Raw genomic sequence first — 20,359 nt, 5'->3', positions numbered from 1 at the left:
TTTTGAGTACTCAAATAAATAAAAGCTCTTTTTAGAACAAGGCCGTGGGGTTTTACAGATAACATATCCTAATTGCTAAATTGGCTCATATATACAAAAGTATGTGGACACCCCTTCAAATGACTGGATTTGGCCATTTCAGCCCCACCCATTACTGACAGGTGTATAAAATCGAGGACACAGCCATCGAGAACACAGGAACTTCATGAAAAGGGTTTCCATGGCCGAGCAGTCGCACACAAGACTAAGCTCACCATGCGCAATGCCAAGCGTCGGCTGGAGTGGTGTACAGCTCGCCGCCATTGTACTCTGGAGTAGTGGAAGAGCGTTCTCTAGAGTGATGAATCACGCTTCCTGTTTCAGCATGACAATGCCCCCGTGCACAAAGCGAGGTCCATACAAAAATCGTTTGTAGAGATTGATGTGGAAGACCCCTGACCTCAACCCCATCGAACACCTTTGGGATTAATTGGAACGCAGACTGCGAGCCAGGCCTAATTGGCCAACATCAGCGCCTGACCTCACCAATGCTTGTGACTGAATGGAAGCAAGTCCTTGCAGCAACGTTCCAAGATCTGGCAGAAAACCTTCCCATTAGAGCGGAAGCTGTTATAGCAGCAATTTCATATTAATGCCCATGATTTTGGAATGAGATGTTTGACGAGCAGGTGTCCACATACACTACATGACCAAAAGTATCTACCTCCTTCACTCCAGTATCCCAGCACATTGTAAATATGGTATTGGAATGGACACTGTATATAGCTAGCTTACTTATCGTGTGTTTTTGTACCATCTTGTTGTTTTTAGTACTACATTGATATTGATTACTGTATTGTCAGGTTTAGAGCTGGCAATAAAGGCATTTCACTGTACTTGAATCTACTTGTACATCACCAGGTAACACAGGAGGTTGGTCTCACCTGAATTGGGGAGGACAGGCTCGAGGTAATGGCTGGAGCGGAAGAGTATCAACTACATCCAACATGGTTTTCATGTGTTTGATGCCATTCAATTCACTCCGTTCCAGCCATTTATGAGCCGTCCTCCCTCAGCAGCCTCGACTGCTAGGTAAGGAGTTAGGCCTTATTCGTTAATTTGAGAGACGACAATATAATCAGCTACACTTCTGTCTATAATAGCAACTGGAGTCCTTGGTTGTCGATGGCAGGATCTGCATGCAGTGCTGTCTTAAGGTTGAATGCATAAGAAACATTACTTAAATAGTTGGGCATAGTTGTTGAGAAAATATATTGAAATTCGTGGTTATAATAAACACTGGACTCCCCTCATGTCCTATCAAGAGCCATAACGCGTGTGGTTCTCCAATTTAGGTCGTGGAGACCTACTGCGTGTGCAAGCGTTTATTCCAGCCCATCACCAATACCTGACGTGATTAAAATAGCCAACCAATCCTGTATCTTCAGTCTGGGCCATAACATGCAATGCCAGGTGTTGCTAAAGGGCTGGAATGAAGGCATGTACACCAAATATCCTGGACTGGAGTTGAAGACCTCTGGTTTAAAACGTTCAGACTCGAATATGCTTAGGTCAAAACCCATAGGTGCAGTTCAAGAGTGGGCATTAGGATTGAATGTATGTTGTTCAAAGCTCTGAAAACACAACTTTTTGACTGCATCATTTGATGGTCACAACCCTGCCAAACACTATTGTTTGATCTTCTTGAGTGAGTCGCCGAACCATAGGGTTAACGTCTCATTAAAACTATAATGTAAAATGCTGAGTTGCCGGCAGTTAAGTTGAATTCTAGTACGAAATAGTTTTAGCAAGAAGCTGCGCTCTTCAAAGCCCATATTTGAATAAAAAATTATAACAAACAGAGCGCTCTACGGCAACATGATTGGCCACACGGAAATCTTGAAGGGGGCTGGTTATCGCTGCACGTCTGAAAACACATAACTGAGTAAAATATAGAGAAATACATTACAGCTTACCTTTTAAAACCTAGAAGTTCAGATGTATTTCCTTCATGACCTTTAAAGCCATATGAGAAATGTCATACTTTCGTTTAGTGTAAGTGGGGTAAGGGGTGTCGCTGACTCGTTCATCCACCAATTCAAAAATATGGGGGAAGTGACCAGTGCACTTTCGGCGCCTCAAAAATCATACAAACTGTTATATCCCTTTATGTATTCTTCAGTTTATTGGCTTCTGAAAAGTACGTCAATCAGTGAACATTACTACTCTCCCTTCGACCACCAATATTTACTTTCTGCCAGAAAACGCATACAAATTATAAAATATTTCCCAATCGTTTCTTCAATTCTTCACAGCAAAATCATTGCAATTAAGATAGATCCACAACTTGAAAAATCCCACAAAAGGTTTGTAAAAGCTTTCAAACTATCGAGAGAAATTAAAACGCTTACGGAATTGATGCAATTATTTTTTTTTTCGTTTCCAGCTTCCAGACAACTTAAACCATTATTAAATCCAACAAGAAACTTTCTCCAATGATTTCATATGGATGAGATGACAGATTTAATTTCTTCCGTTGAAACATTCCTGTGAAAATGTATAAGTTTTCTTCTAAAAATGTGAAATTTAAAGTTGAAGCTTTACTCCATCATGGTGGCCATGTTTAGGATAGACCTAAGCACTGCCTGTCAACGTTTGTCGCGGAAATAGGTCCAATTAAACATGAAGTAAGACGTGTTAAAACCAAAAACGGTCGATCAGGAATAAACCATGCATTAAAAAATAAGCTTATACATATGTATAAATAAAAAACATGTAAATTGTCGCATTTTGTGTCAGACCGCGTAATACATGTTATGAAAAAAGTCTCACTGACCCTGCGGAGTGATACATTGGAGCACTATCCAGGTAAAGAGACTTCTCAGTCATCAGCCAAGAACTCTCCAAACATAGATCTGGAGTTCCTAAATAGTGGATTGGATTCTGTTTCGCCGAGCCATGCATTCTCTCAATTTCGATTAATTTCTGCTGGTTTTATTCAACAGTGCACAGAGGCAACATAACTGTTATTTTGTGTTGCATACAAGTCAGTAAATTGTTTTATATCTGTTGCTACAACAGTCCTTATTCTCAGAGTTATCACATTGTGGAATAGATTATTATTGGTAATGTCTATTGCTAAAATACATTAATATAAAATACAATACAAAGTCTCTACTCTACTTGTTGGTAGGAATGCATAACATAAGTAATTGCATTTTACCTTACACGACAGAAAAGTATTAGGATAACTGGGAGTTCTGATAGTTATGAATAGTGTACATGGCATAACATATAAGTTGATTATTAAACATTAAGGTATCACACACACACACACACACACACACACACACACACACACTTATAGCACGGGATAATGCATCCATTTATTTTTAGTAAAAGTGAATCACAAATTACATTAAATCACCATGCGTCAACTTCCTTGAGATTACGAATAAGACTTCTCATACATTCATCAACATCTGCCAATGATACTATAGTGTTGCATTTTCTATTGATTCTGCTCAGCCCTTTTCGTTAGATTTATTTTTCTCACTAATTAGTGGGATACTCTCTGAGGGTCAAGGATGGGATGGAGGAAGTCCAGACTGGTCCAGGTGCAGGAGGAAATGAGCTTCATGGGTTGAAAGAGGTTCCACTGTCTAATAGGACAGTGCTTCACTGATTCACTGAGTCCCTCAGAGCTCACTTATATCCTCCTTTTATGTCCTCAGTTGTGTGTGTGTGTGTGTGTGTGTGTGTGTGTGTGTGTGTGTGTGTGTGTGTGTGTGTGTGTGTGTGTGTGTGTGTGTGTGTGTGTGTGTGTGTGTGTGTGTGTGTGTGTGTGTGTGTGTGTGTGTGTGTGTGCATTTGGGTCAATGAAAGTGTGCTTCTTCTCTACCGTGAGAGCCCGGTTAAGTGTGTTGAGGGGTAGGACTCATATAGTTCTTTGTTTTGTTGTTTGTTTTCTGTGGATTAGGAGATTATTCCATCAACGTTCCATCAAACATACACAGAACATGGTTGTCATGTTCTCAGAAAATAAGATATTATTGATCTAGACACTTTTCATGGGAATGTTGCAAGAACATGTGTCGGGTATTCTGTGGGTTAGGACAATATTAGATAAAATCAAATATATTTATATAGCCCTTCTTACATCAGCTGATATCTTAAAGTGCTGTACAGAAACCCAGCCTAAAACCCCAAACAGCAAGCAATGCAGGTGTAGAAGCACGGTGGCTAGGAAAAACTCCCTAGAAAAGGCCAAAACCTAGGAAGAAACCTAGAGAGGAACCAGGCTATGAGGGGTGGCCAGTGGAGATTATAACAGAACATGGCCAAGATGTTCAAATGTTCATAAATGACCAGCATGGTCAAATAATAATAATCACAGTAGTTGTTGAGGGTGCAGCAAGTCAGCACCTCAGGAGCAAATGTCAATTGGCTTTTCATAGCCGATCATTAGGAGTATCTCTACCGCTCCTGCTGTGTCTAGAGAGTTGAAAACAGCAGGTCTGGGACAGGTAGCACGTCCGGTGAACAGGTCAGGGTACCATAACCGCAGGCAGAACAGTTGAAACTGGAGCAGCAGCAAGGCCAGGTGGACTGGGGACAGCAAGGAGTCATCATGCCAGGTAGTCCTGAGGCATGGTCCTGGGGCTCAGGTCCTCCGAGAGAGAGAAAGAGAGAATTAGAGAGAGAGCATACTTAAATTCACACAGGACACCGGATAAGACAGGAGAAGTCCTCCAGATATACAAACTGACCCTAGCCCCCGACACATAAACTACTGCAGCATAAATACTGGAGGCTGAGACAGGAGGGGTCAGGAGACACTGTGGCCCCATCTGATGATACCCCTGGACAGGGCCAAACAGGAAGGATATAACCCCACTGACTTTGCCAAAGCACAGCCCCCACACCACTAGAGGGATATCTTCAACCACCAACTTACCATCCTGAGACAAGGCCGAGTATAGCCCACAAAGATCTTTCTGCCATGGCACAACCCAAGGGGGGGTGCCAACCCAGACAGGAAGATCATGTCAGTGACTCAACCCACTCAAGTGACGCACCTATCCTTGAGACGGCATGAAAGAGCACCAGTAAGCCAGTGACTCAGCCCCTATAATAGGGTTAGAGGCAGAGAATCCCAGTGGAGAGAGGGGAACCGGTCAGGCAGAGCCAGCAAGGGTGGTTCGTTGTTCCAGAGCCTTTCCGTTCACCTTCACACTCCTGGGCCAGACAACACTCAATCATATGACCCACTGAAGAGATGAGTCTTCAGTAAAGACTTAAAGGTTGAGACCGAGTCTGCGTCTCTCACATGGGTAGGCAGACCATTCCATAAAAATTGAGCTCTATTGGAGAAAGCCCTGCCTCCAGCTGTTTGCTTAGAAATTCTTCATATTCATATATTATTATTATTATTATTATTATATTATAAATTCTAGGGACAATTAGGAGGCCTGCGTCTTGTGACCGTAGCGTACGTGTCCCACCAGCATACACAGAACATGGTTGCCATGTTCTTAGAACATAAGATATTATTGTTCTGGACATGCTTTGTGGGAATGTTGGAAGAACATGTATTTGTCCAAAGAAAAGTTCATTAGACATCACAGAGCCAATCAAGGCCCTGATTGGTGAACCACTGATAGCTCTTTGCAAGGATACTCACACAGTGCTTTTAACATACAGTTTTTTCAACTTACATGATTACATTGTACATGTTCATTTATACAGTAATTATTATTTAACATGTCCACAGCTGGGATTTGAACTCAGAACCTCTTGGTTCAAGCTGCACCAAGCTTCCCACTACACCACCACATCCATGTCAGGTCATAGTTCATCAACATAATTTATTGATAAGACAGAGAGCAGAATTTTCCATCCATCAAGTAAGACTCAGCCATTACTTCCATGGTAATTGTCACAGTTGTTTAGTGACCAACAAGCTACACAGTAATGATCAGTTGATATACAGTGCATTCGGAAAGTTTTGAGACCCAATGACTTTTTCCAAATGTTGTTATATTACAGCCTTATTCTAAAATGCATTAAATCCTTTTTTTTCCTCATCAATCTACACACAACACCCCATAATGTCAAAGCAAAAACAGGTTTTTAGAAATTTTAGCAAAATAATAAAATCATAAAATGCCTAAATATCACATTTCAGGCCAAATAGTTCAATCTTGGTTTTATCAGACCAGAGAATATTGTTGAATATTGAATACTCCAAGCGGGCTGTTGTGCCTTTTACTGAGGAGTGGCTTCCGTCTAGCCACTCTACCATAAAGACCTGATTGGTGGAGTGCTGCAGGGATGGTTGTCCTTCTGGAAGATTCTGACATCTCCACAGAGGAACTCTGGAGCTCCTTCAGAGTGACCATCTGGTCACCTCCCTGACCAAGGCCCTTTTCCCGTGATTGCTCAGTTTGGACCGATGGCCAGCTCTTGGAAGAGTCTTGGGGATTCCCAACTTGTATTTCTGTTTCTATTTGTGTTTGTATTTGTGATACATTTGCAAATATAAAAAAAGCGACGTTTTTTGCTTTGTCACTGTCTAGTGCAGTAGTGCCGATTACCACGTGCTTGCATACTCTCGCTTACAGCTCGCTGCCGCCAGCTGGCCCTTGTGGTGAGTTGGGGAGCAGCTTCATGCACAAGTCTCCCCTTGCCGTTACAAAGCCTCTCCATGACCAAGACTCGGGTTAGGCCTCCTCGCGGTGGCACACGTTAATTGGTTGTCTTGATACTCCAGGCTAACTGGTGGGGGATCTCAGAGCAGCAGTGGGCCCCAGAGATGCGTCTGTACAGGCTCACCTCTGGGTGGACAGGTCCTGGCAGCCATCAACCACTGTCCCGCTGCCTTGTGGGTTAGTCTGGTACGACAAAGGCAAGGGGAGCACACCCTGAGAGAAAAGCAGTGCGCTGGCGGAGCGTGGTAGGTGGACGCTGACAGACTGGGGTTTTGGCTGTCTCCTGCAGCTGTGGAAGATACTGGTCATCCTGGGTTTCCCCCTTGCCACTGAAATTTCACCTTCCTTCAGTGAAATAGTACTGTTGGGGATTGCCCACCCTCAGCGGCACTTTAAATAACTTCCTTTGCACAGGTATCCACGGAAACCAGGCTAAAGTCTGGCGGTGTTGGGATGTCTGGTGATAGGGGCAGGAATGAATGCACCGGGAGCCCTTAATCAGACCCCTGCACGCCAGCGGCACAGGGCTATTATGTTCACCAACAGCTGGGACTTGGGTGGCAGCTGCTCTCGGCAGACCCCTGTGTGACTGAGCCACCCTATTTAGGAGCCATACTGCTCACCCCAGCTGGGGAGAGGCCTAGAAAAGGTGGCCTAAAAATTGTCCACTGACTCCATCCAGGATAGGCTTCCGCATCTATCGGGAGTTCCACTCAGCGGTCGAAAAATGCTAAAGAAAATAATTCCCCTGAATCTTTGGGACACTGGCGATAATAGCGATAGACCCAATCAGAGAACAGCTTTGATTGCTGCAGAACTAAGACGTTACAACATTGACATTGCTGCCCTGAGTGAGACCAGGTTCCTGGATGAAGGTTCCCTGAAAGAGGAGGGAGAAGGTTGCACCTTTTCCTGGAAAGGTTACCCTCTGTCTCCCGGGTGGCGCAGTGGTTAAGTGCGCTGTACTGCAGCGCCAGCTGTGCCACCAGAGACTCTGGGTTCGCGCCCAGGCTCTGTCGCGACCGGGAGATCCGTGGGGCGACGCACAATTGGCCTTGCGTTACCCGGGTTAGGGAGGGTTTGGCCGGTAGGGAAATTGTTGTCTCATCGCGCACCAGCGACTCCTGTGGCGGGCCGGACGCAGTGCGCGCTAACCAAGGTTTCCAGGTTGGTGCGGCTGGCTTCCGGGTTGGATGGCGCTGTGTTAAGAAGCAGTGCGGCTTGGTTGGGTTGTGTATTGGAGGACGCATGACTTTCAACCTTCGTCTCTCCCGAGCCCGTACGGGAGTTGTAGCGATGAGACAAGATAGTAGCTACTAAAAACAATTGGATACCACAAAATTGGGGAGAAAAAGGGGAAAAAATTAAACAAAAAAAGGAAAGTTTACCCTCTGAGTGGACAACATCAGCACGGTGTGGGACTGGCAATTTAGAACAGCATAAGTGAAAGACTCATGTCTCTCTGTATCTCCCTAGCCGAGATGTGTTATGATACTTTTCTTAGTGCATACGCACCAACGTTACCATCTGAAAATGAGGCAAAGGACTACTTCTACTAGATGAGGCCCTTCACCACATCCCCAGGAATGACAAGATCTTTCTGCTGGGTGACTTCAACGCTAGGGTGGGACAGAACAACAGGATATGGAGCGGAGTGCTGGGTAGGCATAGTGTTAGCCAGGTCAATGAGAACGGAATGAGACTGCTAACTCCGAGCACAATCTCATTGTCACCAACACCTTGTTCCAGCAGAATAACAAATATAAAACATCATGGATGCACCCACGCTCCAAACACTGGCCCCTGATTGACTACATCATAGTGAGATGTTCTGACACTAATGACGTCCTGTTGACACCTGCCACGAGGGGTGCAGAATGCTGGACAGATCACCGTATTATACTGGCAAAACTCCAGGTGAGTATACGTCCCCTCCAACGCCTGCAGAAGTCCAGTAAGAGGAGTCTGGACTGTATCCGGCTTGAGAATACTGCAGTAAGGGACGAGTTCCGTCGCTCTCTCGCTGAAAGGCTGAGGGAGACTGAGTCTCTTCTGAGTGCAGAAGACCACATGGACCAGAAGTGGGCATCTTTAGCTCAGTGCTCTATCATGCAGCGGCCCGCTACTTTGGCTACAGAGGAAGGAAACATCAAGACTGGTTCAATGAGAACTCTGACACCATCACAGCCATACTAGACAATATGCACAAAGTGCACAGGGCTACTCTCAACACATCCACATCTGCTACCCTTCGCAAGCAATGGCACACATTCTTCCATCCTGGAAGAACTACCTGTCTGTCCACCCATTCAAGACCTCAACCATTTGCCAACTTTCTAAGAGGTGTTATCGGCTATCCGTTCCCTCAAGAACAACAAGACGCCTGGCACTGACAGCATCCCGGCAGAGCTACTTAAGACTTCTGCACCAGAACGCTCCACCAGCACATTACTGAGGTTTGGGACCAGGTGATGGTCCCCCAACAGTGGCGAGATGCAAACATTGTCACCATCTATAAGAACAATGGTGATAAATCCATCTGCGGGAAAAGCCGGGGGATATCCCTTCTGGCTGTTGCCGGCAAGGTCCTGGCCAAGGTGATGCTACACAGGCTGGTGAACATCATCACAGAGGAACTGTTGCCAGAGTCACAATGCGGCTTCAGAAAGAACAGGAATACGGTAAACATGATATTCATGGCACGGCAACTCCAGGAGAAGTGCTGTGAACAACATTAGGACTTTTTCATGGCCTTTGTCGACCTCTCCAATGCCTTCGACACAGTGAAGTGAGCAGGGAACTACTACGGGGCCTCCTACTCAAATTTGGCTGTCCAGACAAATTTGTCAACATCCTTTGCCAGTTCCATGATGGGATGATGGCTTGGGTGGCCATTGGAGGGCAGAGGTCAGTGCCCTTTGGAGTAAGCATCGGTGTGAGGCAGGGGTGTGTGCTGGCACTGGTATTCTTTAACATCTTCCTCCTATGTGTCACCCAGCTTCTCCACAAGGAGCTTGAGGACAGCAGTGCGGTGGACTTCAGGCTGGATGGAAACCTATTCAACATAGGCTCCAAGCAACCACCATGGTTTTGACGGAGCGGGTTCTTGAGCTGCAGTATGCTGATGACTGTGCTCTTGTGGCTCACACTCCATCCTTGTAGCGGCTGTGAGGGTCTATAGCAGGATGAGACTGTCTATCGACACCACCAAGAAAGAGGTGGTCTGCCAATGGAGATCCAGTCCTCCACCCACCATGCCTGTCTTCACCATTGAACACAAATCACTGGCAATAGTTCCGTCCTTCAAATACCTGGGCAGCATCCTCTCGGAGGACTGCAGCATCGACCTCGGAATTCAAAATAGGATCAAGCAAGCATCAGCTGCCTTCAGGAAATTCAGACGCAGGGTCTTCCAGAACAGGGATCTCCACCTCCACACCAAAGTCACCGTCTATCAAGCCATCTGCATCACCACACTTATTTACAGCTGTGAAGCCTGGGTCATTTACAGTCGCCACAACAAGCAGCTCAAGCGATTAAATCCTGGGAATCAACTGGTGCAACCGTGTGCACCATACAGAAATACTTGCTAAGACTAACTGCAAGAGTATGGAGGCCATGGTCACCCAAAGAGAGGAGAGGAGCACAAAGAGACAGCAAAAACAGCTCAGGAGACACACAGCCATGCCTGCCCTCGCCAACACAGACTGCATATGCCCCACCTGCAATAAAGTTTATGAATCTCAGATTGGACTCCAGTCACCAAAGAACTCACCGTTAACTCAAAAGGGGAAGTCATCATCGAATATGATGGACTACCATAAGCAAGTAAGTGTGGGTGTGTGGGTGGGGGGGGGTTACACAAAAAATAAGCTGTATAGACTTCTCATCTTTCATGCATTTCTGGAACTTTGGCTACCATATTTGTGCCTTTGTGCACAACCTCCAGATGATTTTCCGATTTGATTTGGTGTTTCTGGACGAAGAGATCACTGCTGCCTTTGCTGAGTTATGTTCTGTGTATATTTAGTGAAACGTTGATGGAATATTCTCATAACCCTTAGAAAACTGGACACGTGAATGTTCTTACAACGTCCCATAAAACCCATCAATCAAATGAATGTGTTATATTCTGAGACCATTGAAACCACGTTCTAGATAAGTTCTGCATGACATAACTTCAACACCAAAACATGCCAAAAAGATCCTCAGAAGGTTTTTGCTAACAGACATAGTTAGGGGAACATTCTAGCAGAAAACTGGATACTCAAACATTAGGGTAACTTTACAAAAATATTCTCTCTCCCTAGAATTGTTAGTTGGGTTTGTGGCGCAGCGGTCTAAGGCACTGCATCTCAGTGCAAGAGGTGTCACTACAGTCCTTGGTTCAGATCCAGACTGTATCACATCTGGTTGTGGTTGGGAGTCCCATAGGGTGGTACACAATTGGCCCAGCGTCATCCGGGTTTGGCTGGTGTAGGCTGTCATTGTAAATAAGAATATGTTCTTAACTGACTTGCTTAGTTAAAAATCCATTTTAAAAAATGCAATTTATACAGCCCAGCTCAAGCTAAAGGTTAATTTGAATGTTATGTTTTGCCATCCCAAATACTTTCTAATTAATTTAGGGAGGTCTTATTTTGATACAATATGGGATTAATTTTGAATTGCTAATGCGAGGCATTCTTCTTTCAAGCTCAATTGTATATACCTTGAAGGGGACTGCACCGCTCTCTTCCCTGTCGTATTATGCAATCCTAATGGAGTCCCTTATACAACCCAAGCCCTTTGAAACCTGAGAATTGAAAAGAACTAAATAATCATAATTGAACATGCGCCAATCTATTGGTCTTAATTAGCCCTTCTTTGTGTCACGTTCTGCAGTGGTTTAACATTTGAGAGACTTGGAACAGTGGAGGCTGCTGAGAGGAGAACGGCTCATGATAATGGCTGGAACGCAGGGAATGGAATGGCATCAAACCATGTGTTTGATGTATTTGTTACTATTCAATTTATTCTGTTCCAGCCATTACCACAAGCCTGTCCTCCCCAATTAACATGCCACCAACCTCCTGTGACTTGGACAATACATTTATAAATTACCCCAGCTCGAGGTCTCCTGCTGAAGCAACCCTGTGGTTACCACTGGCTCACACCTGTCAGATAGCCTAGCTTAAGCAGTGGCTAGTAGAACATACTGATTGTATTCTTTGTGAATCCATCCTCACAAATGCCAAATTTTACTCTGCATTGATACATGTCTACAGTGAGGTTTTATTCATGAAACACTAACACTGTGGTAACTTCGGTCCATTGTACCTACAGTATAAACAGTTGAAGTCGGAAGTGTACATACACTTAGGTTGGAGTCATTAAAACACATTTTTTCAACCACTCCACAAATGTCTTGTTAACAAACTATAGTTTTGGCAAGTCAGTTAGGCCATCTACTGTGTGCATGACACAATGAATTTTTCCAACAATTGTTTACAGACAGTTTATTTAACTTATAATTCACTGTATCACAATTCCAGTGGATCAGAAGTTTACATACACTAAGTTGACTGTGCCTTTAAAAAGCTCGAAAAATTCCAGAAACTGATGTCATGGCTTTAGAAGCTTCTGATAGGCTAATTGACATCGTTTGAGTCATTTGGAGGTGTACCTGTGGATGTATTTCAAGGCCTACCTTCAAATGCAGTGCCTCTTTGCTTGACATCATGGGAAAATCAAAAGAAATCAGCAAAGACCTCAGAAAAAAGATTGTAGACCTCCACAAGTCTGGTTCATCATTGGGAGCAATTTCCAATACGCCTGAAGGTACCATGTTCATCTGTACAAACAGTATGTAAGAATAAACACCATGGGACGACGCAGCTGACACACTGCTCAGGAAGGAGACTGTCTCCTAGAGATGAATGTACTTTGGTGCATAAAGTGCAAATGAATCCCAGAAAAACAGCAAAGGACCTTGTGAAGATGCTGGAGGAATCAGGTACAAAAGTATCTATATCCACAGTAAAAAGAGTCCTATATCGACATAACCTGAAAGGCCGCTCAGTAAGGAAGAAGGCAGTGCTCCAAAACCTCCATAAAAAAGCCAGACTACGGTTTGCAACTGCACATGGGGACAAAGATTGTACTTTTTGGAGAAATGTCCTCTGGTTTGATGAAACAAAAATACAATGTTTGGCCAAAATGACCATTTGGAGGATAAAGGGGGAGGCTTGCAAGCCAAAGAACACCATCCAAACCGTGAAGCACGGGGGTTGCAGCATCATGTTGTGGGGGTGCTTTGCTGCAGGAGGGACTGGTGCACTTCACAAAATAAATGGCATCATGAGGAAGGAAAATGATGTGGATATATTGAAGCAACATATCAAGACATCAGTCAGGAAGTTAAAGCTTGGTTGCCAATGGGTCTTCCAAATGGACAATGACCCCAAGCATACTATCAAAGTTGTGGCAAAATGGCTTAATAAGGACAACAAAGTCAAGGTATTGGAGTGGCCATTACAAAGCCCTGACCTCAATCCTATAGAAAAAGTGTGTGCGAGCAAGAAGGCCTAGAAACCTGACTCAGTTACACCAGCTCTGTCAGGAGGAATGGGCCACAATTCAGCCAACTTATTGTGGGAAGCTTGTGGAAGGATACCCAAAATGTTTGCCCGAAGTTAAACAATTTAAAGGCATTGCTACCAAATACTAATTGAGTGTATGTAAACTTCTGACCCACAAGGAATGTGATGAAAGAAATTAAAGCTGAAATGAATCATTCTCTCTACTCTTTTTCTGACATTTGACATTCTTAAAACAAAGTGGTTAACTGACCTAAAACAGGGAATTTGTACTAGGATTGAATGTCAGGGATTGTGAAAAACTGAGTTTAAATGTATTTGGCTAAGGTGTATGTAAACTTCCAACTTCAACTGTAAGTTGGTAGCGCATGATGCTTGTAACCCAAGGGTAGTGAATTCAAATCATAGGACAACACATACCTAAAATGTATGTAAGATGCTGTGAATAAAAGTGTCTGATGAATGGAATAGTGTTGTCAGTTGTACAACTGAATGCAGTCAATTGAAATGTGTCTTTTGCATTTAACCCACCCCTTCTGAATCAGAGAGGTGTGGGGGGCTACCATAATCAACATCTACATTTTCAGAGCCCAGCAGGGTTAACTGCCTTGCTCAGGGGAAGAGTGACAGATTTTCACCTTATCAGATTGGGGATTTGATCCAACAACCTTTCAGTTACTGGGCCAATGCTCTAACCATTAGGTTGCCTGCCACCCCTTGTAATTTTGCAATCTGTTACTATTTTTAAACCAGTCAGCAGAGATGGAAAGATGAATGCATGCAACATAGGAGACTAAAGACCATCACTCTGGATTTAATGGAGTTGGGTTAGGTGGCAACTTCCATTATGTTTTACCTTATTTCGCTATTTCTCAAAGTCTAAATAAAACATACACACACATTCAACTAAACACATAGCCAAATAATGAACCAAGAACCATTGGTCTCTTGTCTTCTAATTAGGGATATGTTGTTGAACACTTCTATTTCTTAACCCCAGGCTTGGACTACTAAAGGATATCAATCAGAGCCATAAGCCCTCCCCAGGCATCAAGCCTTTTGTTAACTGCTGAAGAACGCACATAAAATCAACAGCAATAAACAAATCAATTAAGAGGAACTGTCTCCCTTTTGTGCACCACTTGGCATTCATTTGATTTTCTGAACCAAAGTTAAGGACTGCCGTGCTGTCTTGGTCTTTGAGTCAGCCAGTTTAATGTGGGCATGGGGACCCAGTTGCAATCAGTAGGTAAACAAATGAATAATTTGGGGTTGGGTTTGGGGTTGGGTCCATTTGATATTGAGCCTGTGTGGCATAATCCGTTTGATATTGATCCTATGTGGCATAATTAATTTGATATTGAGCCTGTGTGGCATCGTGTAATGTGCATTACATAAAAATAGATTGATAGCTTGTGCTGACAACATTTACTTACATTTGCTGAAAAAGGATTGAGCTATCTGACCTCTGAGTAGGATTTTGTGAACTAGTATTGGTACTGGTATTCCAGAAAACTAGAATTAAGGTGATGCCTTTATAGCCAAGAGCAACACCTTATGAATATGGATTATGAAGGAGAGTATGGGATATTATTGAACATTTCAAACATGACTGATAATATGAAGATGCATAATTGTATCATTCATGCTGGGGGACATTCAAGTTGAAGGCCAGTGTATACAGGGCATTCAGAAAGTATTCAGACCCCTTTACTTTTCCCACCTTTTGTTACGCTACAGCCTTATTCTAAAATGGATTAAATATAAAATGTCCCTCATAAATCTACACACAATAGCCCATAATGACAAAGCGGAAACACGTTTTTAGAAATTCCTTATTTACATAAGTATTTAGACCCTTTGCTATAAGACTCTAAATGGAGCTCCGGTGCATCCTGTTTACATTGATCATCCTTGAGATGTTTCCACAACTTGATTGGAGTTCACCTGTGATAAATTCAATTGATTGGACATGATTTGGAAAGGCACACACCTGTCTATATAAGGTCCCACAGTTAACAGTGCATGTCAGAGCAAAAACCAAGCCATGAGGTCAAAGGAATTGTCTGTAGAGCTCCGAGACAGGATTGTGTCGAGGCACAGATATGGGGAAGGGTACCAACAAATGTCTGCAGCATTGACGGTCCCCAAGAACACAGTGGCCTCCATCATTCATAAATGGAAAAAGTTTGGAACCACCAAGATTCTTCCTAGAGCTGGCCACCCGGCCAAACTGAGCAATCAGCGGAGAAGGGCCTTGGTCAGGGAGGTGACCAAGAACCTGATAGTCACTCTGACAGAGCTTCAGAGTTCGTCTGTGGAGATGGGAGAACCTTCCAGAAGGACAACCATCTCTGTAGCACTCTACCAATCAGGCATTTATGGTGGAGTGGCCAGACGGAGTCCACTCCTCAGCAAAAGGCACATGACAGCCCGCTTGGAGTTTGCAAAAAGGCACCTAAAGGACTCTCAGAACATGAGAAACAAGATTCTCTGATCTGATGAAATCAAAGTGGAACTCTTTGGCCTGAATGCCAAGCGTCACGTCTGGAGGAAACCTGTCACCATCTCTACGGTGAAGCATGGTGGTGGCAGCATCATGCTGTGGCGATGTTTTTCAGCGGCAGGGACTGGGAGACTAGTCAGGATTGAGGGAAAGATGAAAGGAGCATAGCACAGAGAGATCCTTGATGAAAACCTGCTCCAGAGCGCTCAGGACCTTAGACTGGGGCGAAGGTTAACCTTCAAACAGGACAACAACCCTAAGCACACAGCCAAGACAAAACAGGAGTGGCTTCGGGACAAGTCTCTGAGTGTCCTTGAGTGGCCCAGCTAGAGCCCAAACATCTCTGGAGAGACCTGAAAATAGCTGTTCAGCGATGCTCCCCATCCAACCTAACAAAGCTTGAAAGGATCTGCAGAGAAGAATGGGAGAATGGGAGAAACTCCCCAAATACAGGTGTGCCAAGACTCCAGGCTGTAATCACTGCCAAAGGTGCTTCAACAAAGTACTGAGTAAAGGGTCTGAATACTTGTGTAAATCTGGCGGGTAAATGCTCAAATAGGTCTAGTTTGTGCATCCCTATCACGAGCTATCACACTACCTAACAGTGAAAAATCAGAGGGTGAGTGCGGAGCGTCACTGGGCCAAGCTAGAGCAGCTTGTGAAGTTGCTGGATCCCTTTGCAATCCACCCCAATCAACTTAAACTGACAGCCAATCGCTGTTTAATGTGGTGCTCTGCCTTCTCAACCTTGAGGCACATTTGCAATCAACTACTGTTGCAAAACAGTTGGTACAGGTCCAACTGAAGTCACTGCATGTGTGCTTCGCATGCATACTAAATCCTCTGGCAGCCAAACCCTGCAGCAGCTTGCCCAATGGACCCAAGTGTTCCTCTGACACTTCACTCAACAGAGATGGAGCCACTGATGAGGGAAGGAGAGTATTTTGTACTTCAGCAAATCAGAGAGTACAACCATGGAGCAGCATGACACCAGGACGATGCCAGCACGATGAATCCAGCGAGGATCTCGACCCCAGTGCTTCCGAAATATAGCTTCCTCACATCGAAGATTGTGTCTGAGGTCACTGTCCAGGCGGAGTGTCAACCTAAGTTAAGTTCCCCGTGCAGGGCTCTACGCTGACCTGTTTTACAAGGAGCATATGCGAATCTAAGTTGAAAAATGTAGGCGCACACAAATACATTTAAAAGCACAATGAAAAATATTTGAGGTATAAAAGCTAGAATCCTGACTTTTTCTAGGCACACTGGTGCTCCTAAATTAAAATTCCAGGTAGAACAGCAAAATATTTAGCCACATATGAGAGTAAAATGGGCGCACTGTAGAGCCCTGCCCTTGTGAGCTGTGGAAATATCTGGAAGAGGTAAAGGGTGTCTTGTTTACAGAGTCACCTCTTCAGTTCTGACAGGCAAGGATGGCTGTTTATTCAAAGCTGTGCCCTGTGCACTAGATCTGGTTTCTGCCCCTGCTATAGGATGATGGGCTCATTGTAATGGCTGGGATGGAATTAATGGAACGGTATTAAATGTATCAAACAATATGGAAACCACATGACTCCGTCCCGTTAATTCCATTCTAACCATTACTCCTATAGCTTCTCCCACCAGCCTCCACTGCATAAACATAACTTGAAATGGGCCATGACTTCATTTGTTGTTTTTTCCTCTATCTTTCTGTTAGATAAAGGTAAAGGTACTTGATTTTTCTTAAACCTACTATTAAAGTTAAAAAAGCATTGGATTGGTATAAACATGGCACCTATCCAGTCTAGGAGCCTTTCCTTTTAAATCCAAGTCACATTAGGATTGTTTTATAGTTAAACCTAACCAAACCCATGTCCTGGCCCATCACCTTATGTATTACTTTCCCCCAGAGGCAAGAAGTGACATCCCAAAAAAGGGCATAGGCCCACCCACTTGGGAGCCATGCCCACCAACTGGGGAGCCAGGCCCAGCCAATCAGAATGAGTTTATCCACACAAAATAGCTTTATTACAAACAGAATTACTCAGTTTCATCAGCTGTCCGGGTGGCTGGTGAAGTCGGATGCTTGGAGAAGTCGGATGTGGACGTCCTGGGCTGGTGTGGTTACGCGTGGTCTGCGGTTGTGAGGCCGGTTGGACGTACTGCCAAATTTTCTAAAACAACGTTGGAGGAGGCTTATGGTAGATAAATTAACATTGAATTATCTGGCAAGAGCTCTGGTGGACATTCCTGCAGTCAGCATGCCAATTGTATGCTTCCTCAAAATTTGAGACATCTGTGGCATTGTGTTGTGACAAAACTGCACATTTTGGAGTGGCCTTTTACTGTCTCCAGCACAAGGTGCACCTTTGTACACCTGTCAGATGGATGGATTGTCTTGGCAAAGAAGAAATGCTCACTAACAGGGATGTAAACAAATGTGTGCACAAAATTGGAGAGAAATAAGCTTTTTGTACATATAGAAAAATTCTGGGATCTTTTATTTCAGCTCATGAAACATGGGACCAAAACTTTACATGTTGCATTTATATTTGTTGTTGAGTATAAATAAAAATTATAAGTCTGAAAACTAACTGAAACTAAACTGAATGTCAAATAAAATCTAAAAATAACAATAAAAACAAATATTAAATCACAAAACTATAATAACCTTGGTCACATGACATGGGACAATAAAGTACTGGAGTGAACAGCTGCTGCTGGTTGGAGGAGGGGTGGGTGTGTACTTTTATCAACTCTTCTTTGAGTAATAACAAACCATTCAGTGCCTAATTACTCTGTAAGGCTTGCCTTATAGAACAGAGAGCCGTGAAACAATACAAGGATCCACAGGGAGGGAACAAAACCCGGCTATTATGTACAGGACAGCTGGTCTCCGTCAATGAGCTACTCGCAGCCTGGGTTCCACGGGATGATTGACTGACAATGACTGTGTAATTTGTTGTTTATCTATGGTATCGCTGTGTATGATGTTGGTTGGGTGTCAAAAGTCAGGGGATAAGTAAGTAGGGAGAGAGTTGACCTGCTTGAACACAAAGACCCCATTTAAATAGCTGTGCTTGCTAGATTGACCAAGCACTCCCCATATTACAAGCTAGGCCTGAACCTGGGAATAGATGTTGTGAATCAAAAGTGGAGACCAACATCCCATGACAAATAAAAAACTATCAATCATGCTAAGTGATTAAGAAAGTCCTAAACAGGGTGAGTTTGGTTAACACTTACTGTACCCCAGATTAAACCTGAAACTGGATGACTGAGCTGTAGATGCTCTGCTCCATCCACTCTATCCTTGAACTGCCTGTCAAAACTCTCTGTCTCTGACAAATATGCTCATCCCTAAAAGACTTAAAGAAGATCTAATGTGAAGAGTAATTTCAGGTTTACTGATATACACAACATGAAATATTTCAGGCCTTTAGGCTTTCATGAGAATATTTAACCTACAGCTATCGCTACAGAGTAAAGCATATTTAACTGCTTGAATTATATACTGTAACTTAAATATTCAGCGCTTCATTGAAGAAAGGCATTGCTGCTGTGTGTAACAGTTGCCCTATCTTACTCTTTGGGGGTGCGGCAGCCTTGCATCCTCTCCTCAGGCTCTACCACCGCAGCACCCCCCCAGGTGCTGCTCCAGTACTTTCACCAGCCTCAGCGGTTATTTGTGTTTATTTATTTATATGGACTGACATTGTCCTGTCTTGCTGTCTAAACAGCAGTTAAATGAGTCTATAGGGCCAAACTATCTTGAATTGGTCCAGGAAAGATGTCAGGTTCAATGTCCGTCAATGATCATCTCCCCTTCAATCTAGCAAACAACTAAAGGAAAATACAAACTCACTTGGTTAAAAAAACTAAAGCTTCATGACCCATATGCACATTCTGATTTTACTTTGATAACAAAGTACTTCTAGCTGCTTACTTGAAGTTCAAGTTCACCTTCAGTAGTCATATTTAGCAATACACACAAAACACAATAATAAACATAATCGGATTTTAGGCAAAATGGTCTTCCCAATTACATCATACCAATCAATAACAGTGCACAGTAGCACCTCTCTGGCCAACGGCAGGAAAACAGGATGGACATAACCAGTGGCATGTATTCAGGCAGGCTTCAATAAAAATAAAAGTGTATCAAATCAAATAACACATAAATATGTATTCTTATTGTCACGGCTTCCACAGTGATTTTACTCACCAGTACTGAAAATAACAGAGTATCTTCAAGCAAGATCAGAACACTAATGTAGGACATAACCCTGCAATGCAGGACCCACAAACACTGAGGGCCCAACCCCTGGAGGAGCCCCTCCCAAAATGTGTGGAATAATATGAGATAGTTATAAAACTGCACATTTTTCTCTCTGCCCCATGGAAAAATGTGTAGAATTGCAGGAAGTACATTTTTTTATCCCAAAAAAGGGACATTGAGGGGCCCCGCGAAACCGCAAATCACTATAATATTTGCAATAAATTAATGAAACGTTAGCTAAGTAACGTTAACTGTTGGACGGAATAACATGTAAACAGTTATCTACATACTCGTTAACCGGTATGGAGTGTCAGTAAAGTTTGAT

General features: G+C 43.6%; 1 protein-coding gene and 1 pseudogene across 2 annotated transcripts in view; one reads left to right on the top strand and one right to left on the bottom strand.

Annotated features, from left to right (window-relative positions):
• Window positions 1-2,857, bottom strand: part of LOC118382589 (histone-lysine N-methyltransferase 2C-like) — a 58,802-nt gene extending 55,945 nt beyond the window's left edge. For both annotated transcript variants that reach the window (XR_008104248.1, XM_052503689.1), the window contains exon 1: window positions 2,816-2,857. Coding sequence is in view for 1 of the 2 variants with exons in the window: in XM_052503689.1 (XP_052359649.1) it covers window positions 2,816-2,832 (17 nt within the window). In the remaining variant the exon portion in view is untranslated. The remainder of the gene's footprint in view (window positions 1-2,815) is intronic.
• A 5,608-nt stretch (window positions 2,858-8,465) lies between these two features.
• On the top strand, window positions 8,466-10,282 carry LOC118382579 (uncharacterized; annotated as a pseudogene).
• Window positions 10,283-20,359: the final 10,077 nt, after the last annotated feature.

Source organism: Oncorhynchus keta, chromosome 4 (genome assembly GCF_023373465.1).
Source record: "Oncorhynchus keta strain PuntledgeMale-10-30-2019 chromosome 4, Oket_V2, whole genome shotgun sequence".
Taxonomy (NCBI): domain Eukaryota; kingdom Metazoa; phylum Chordata; class Actinopteri; order Salmoniformes; family Salmonidae; genus Oncorhynchus; species Oncorhynchus keta.
Note: the sequence above shows the minus strand (reverse complement) of the source record. Positions and strands in the feature narration are given on the sequence as shown.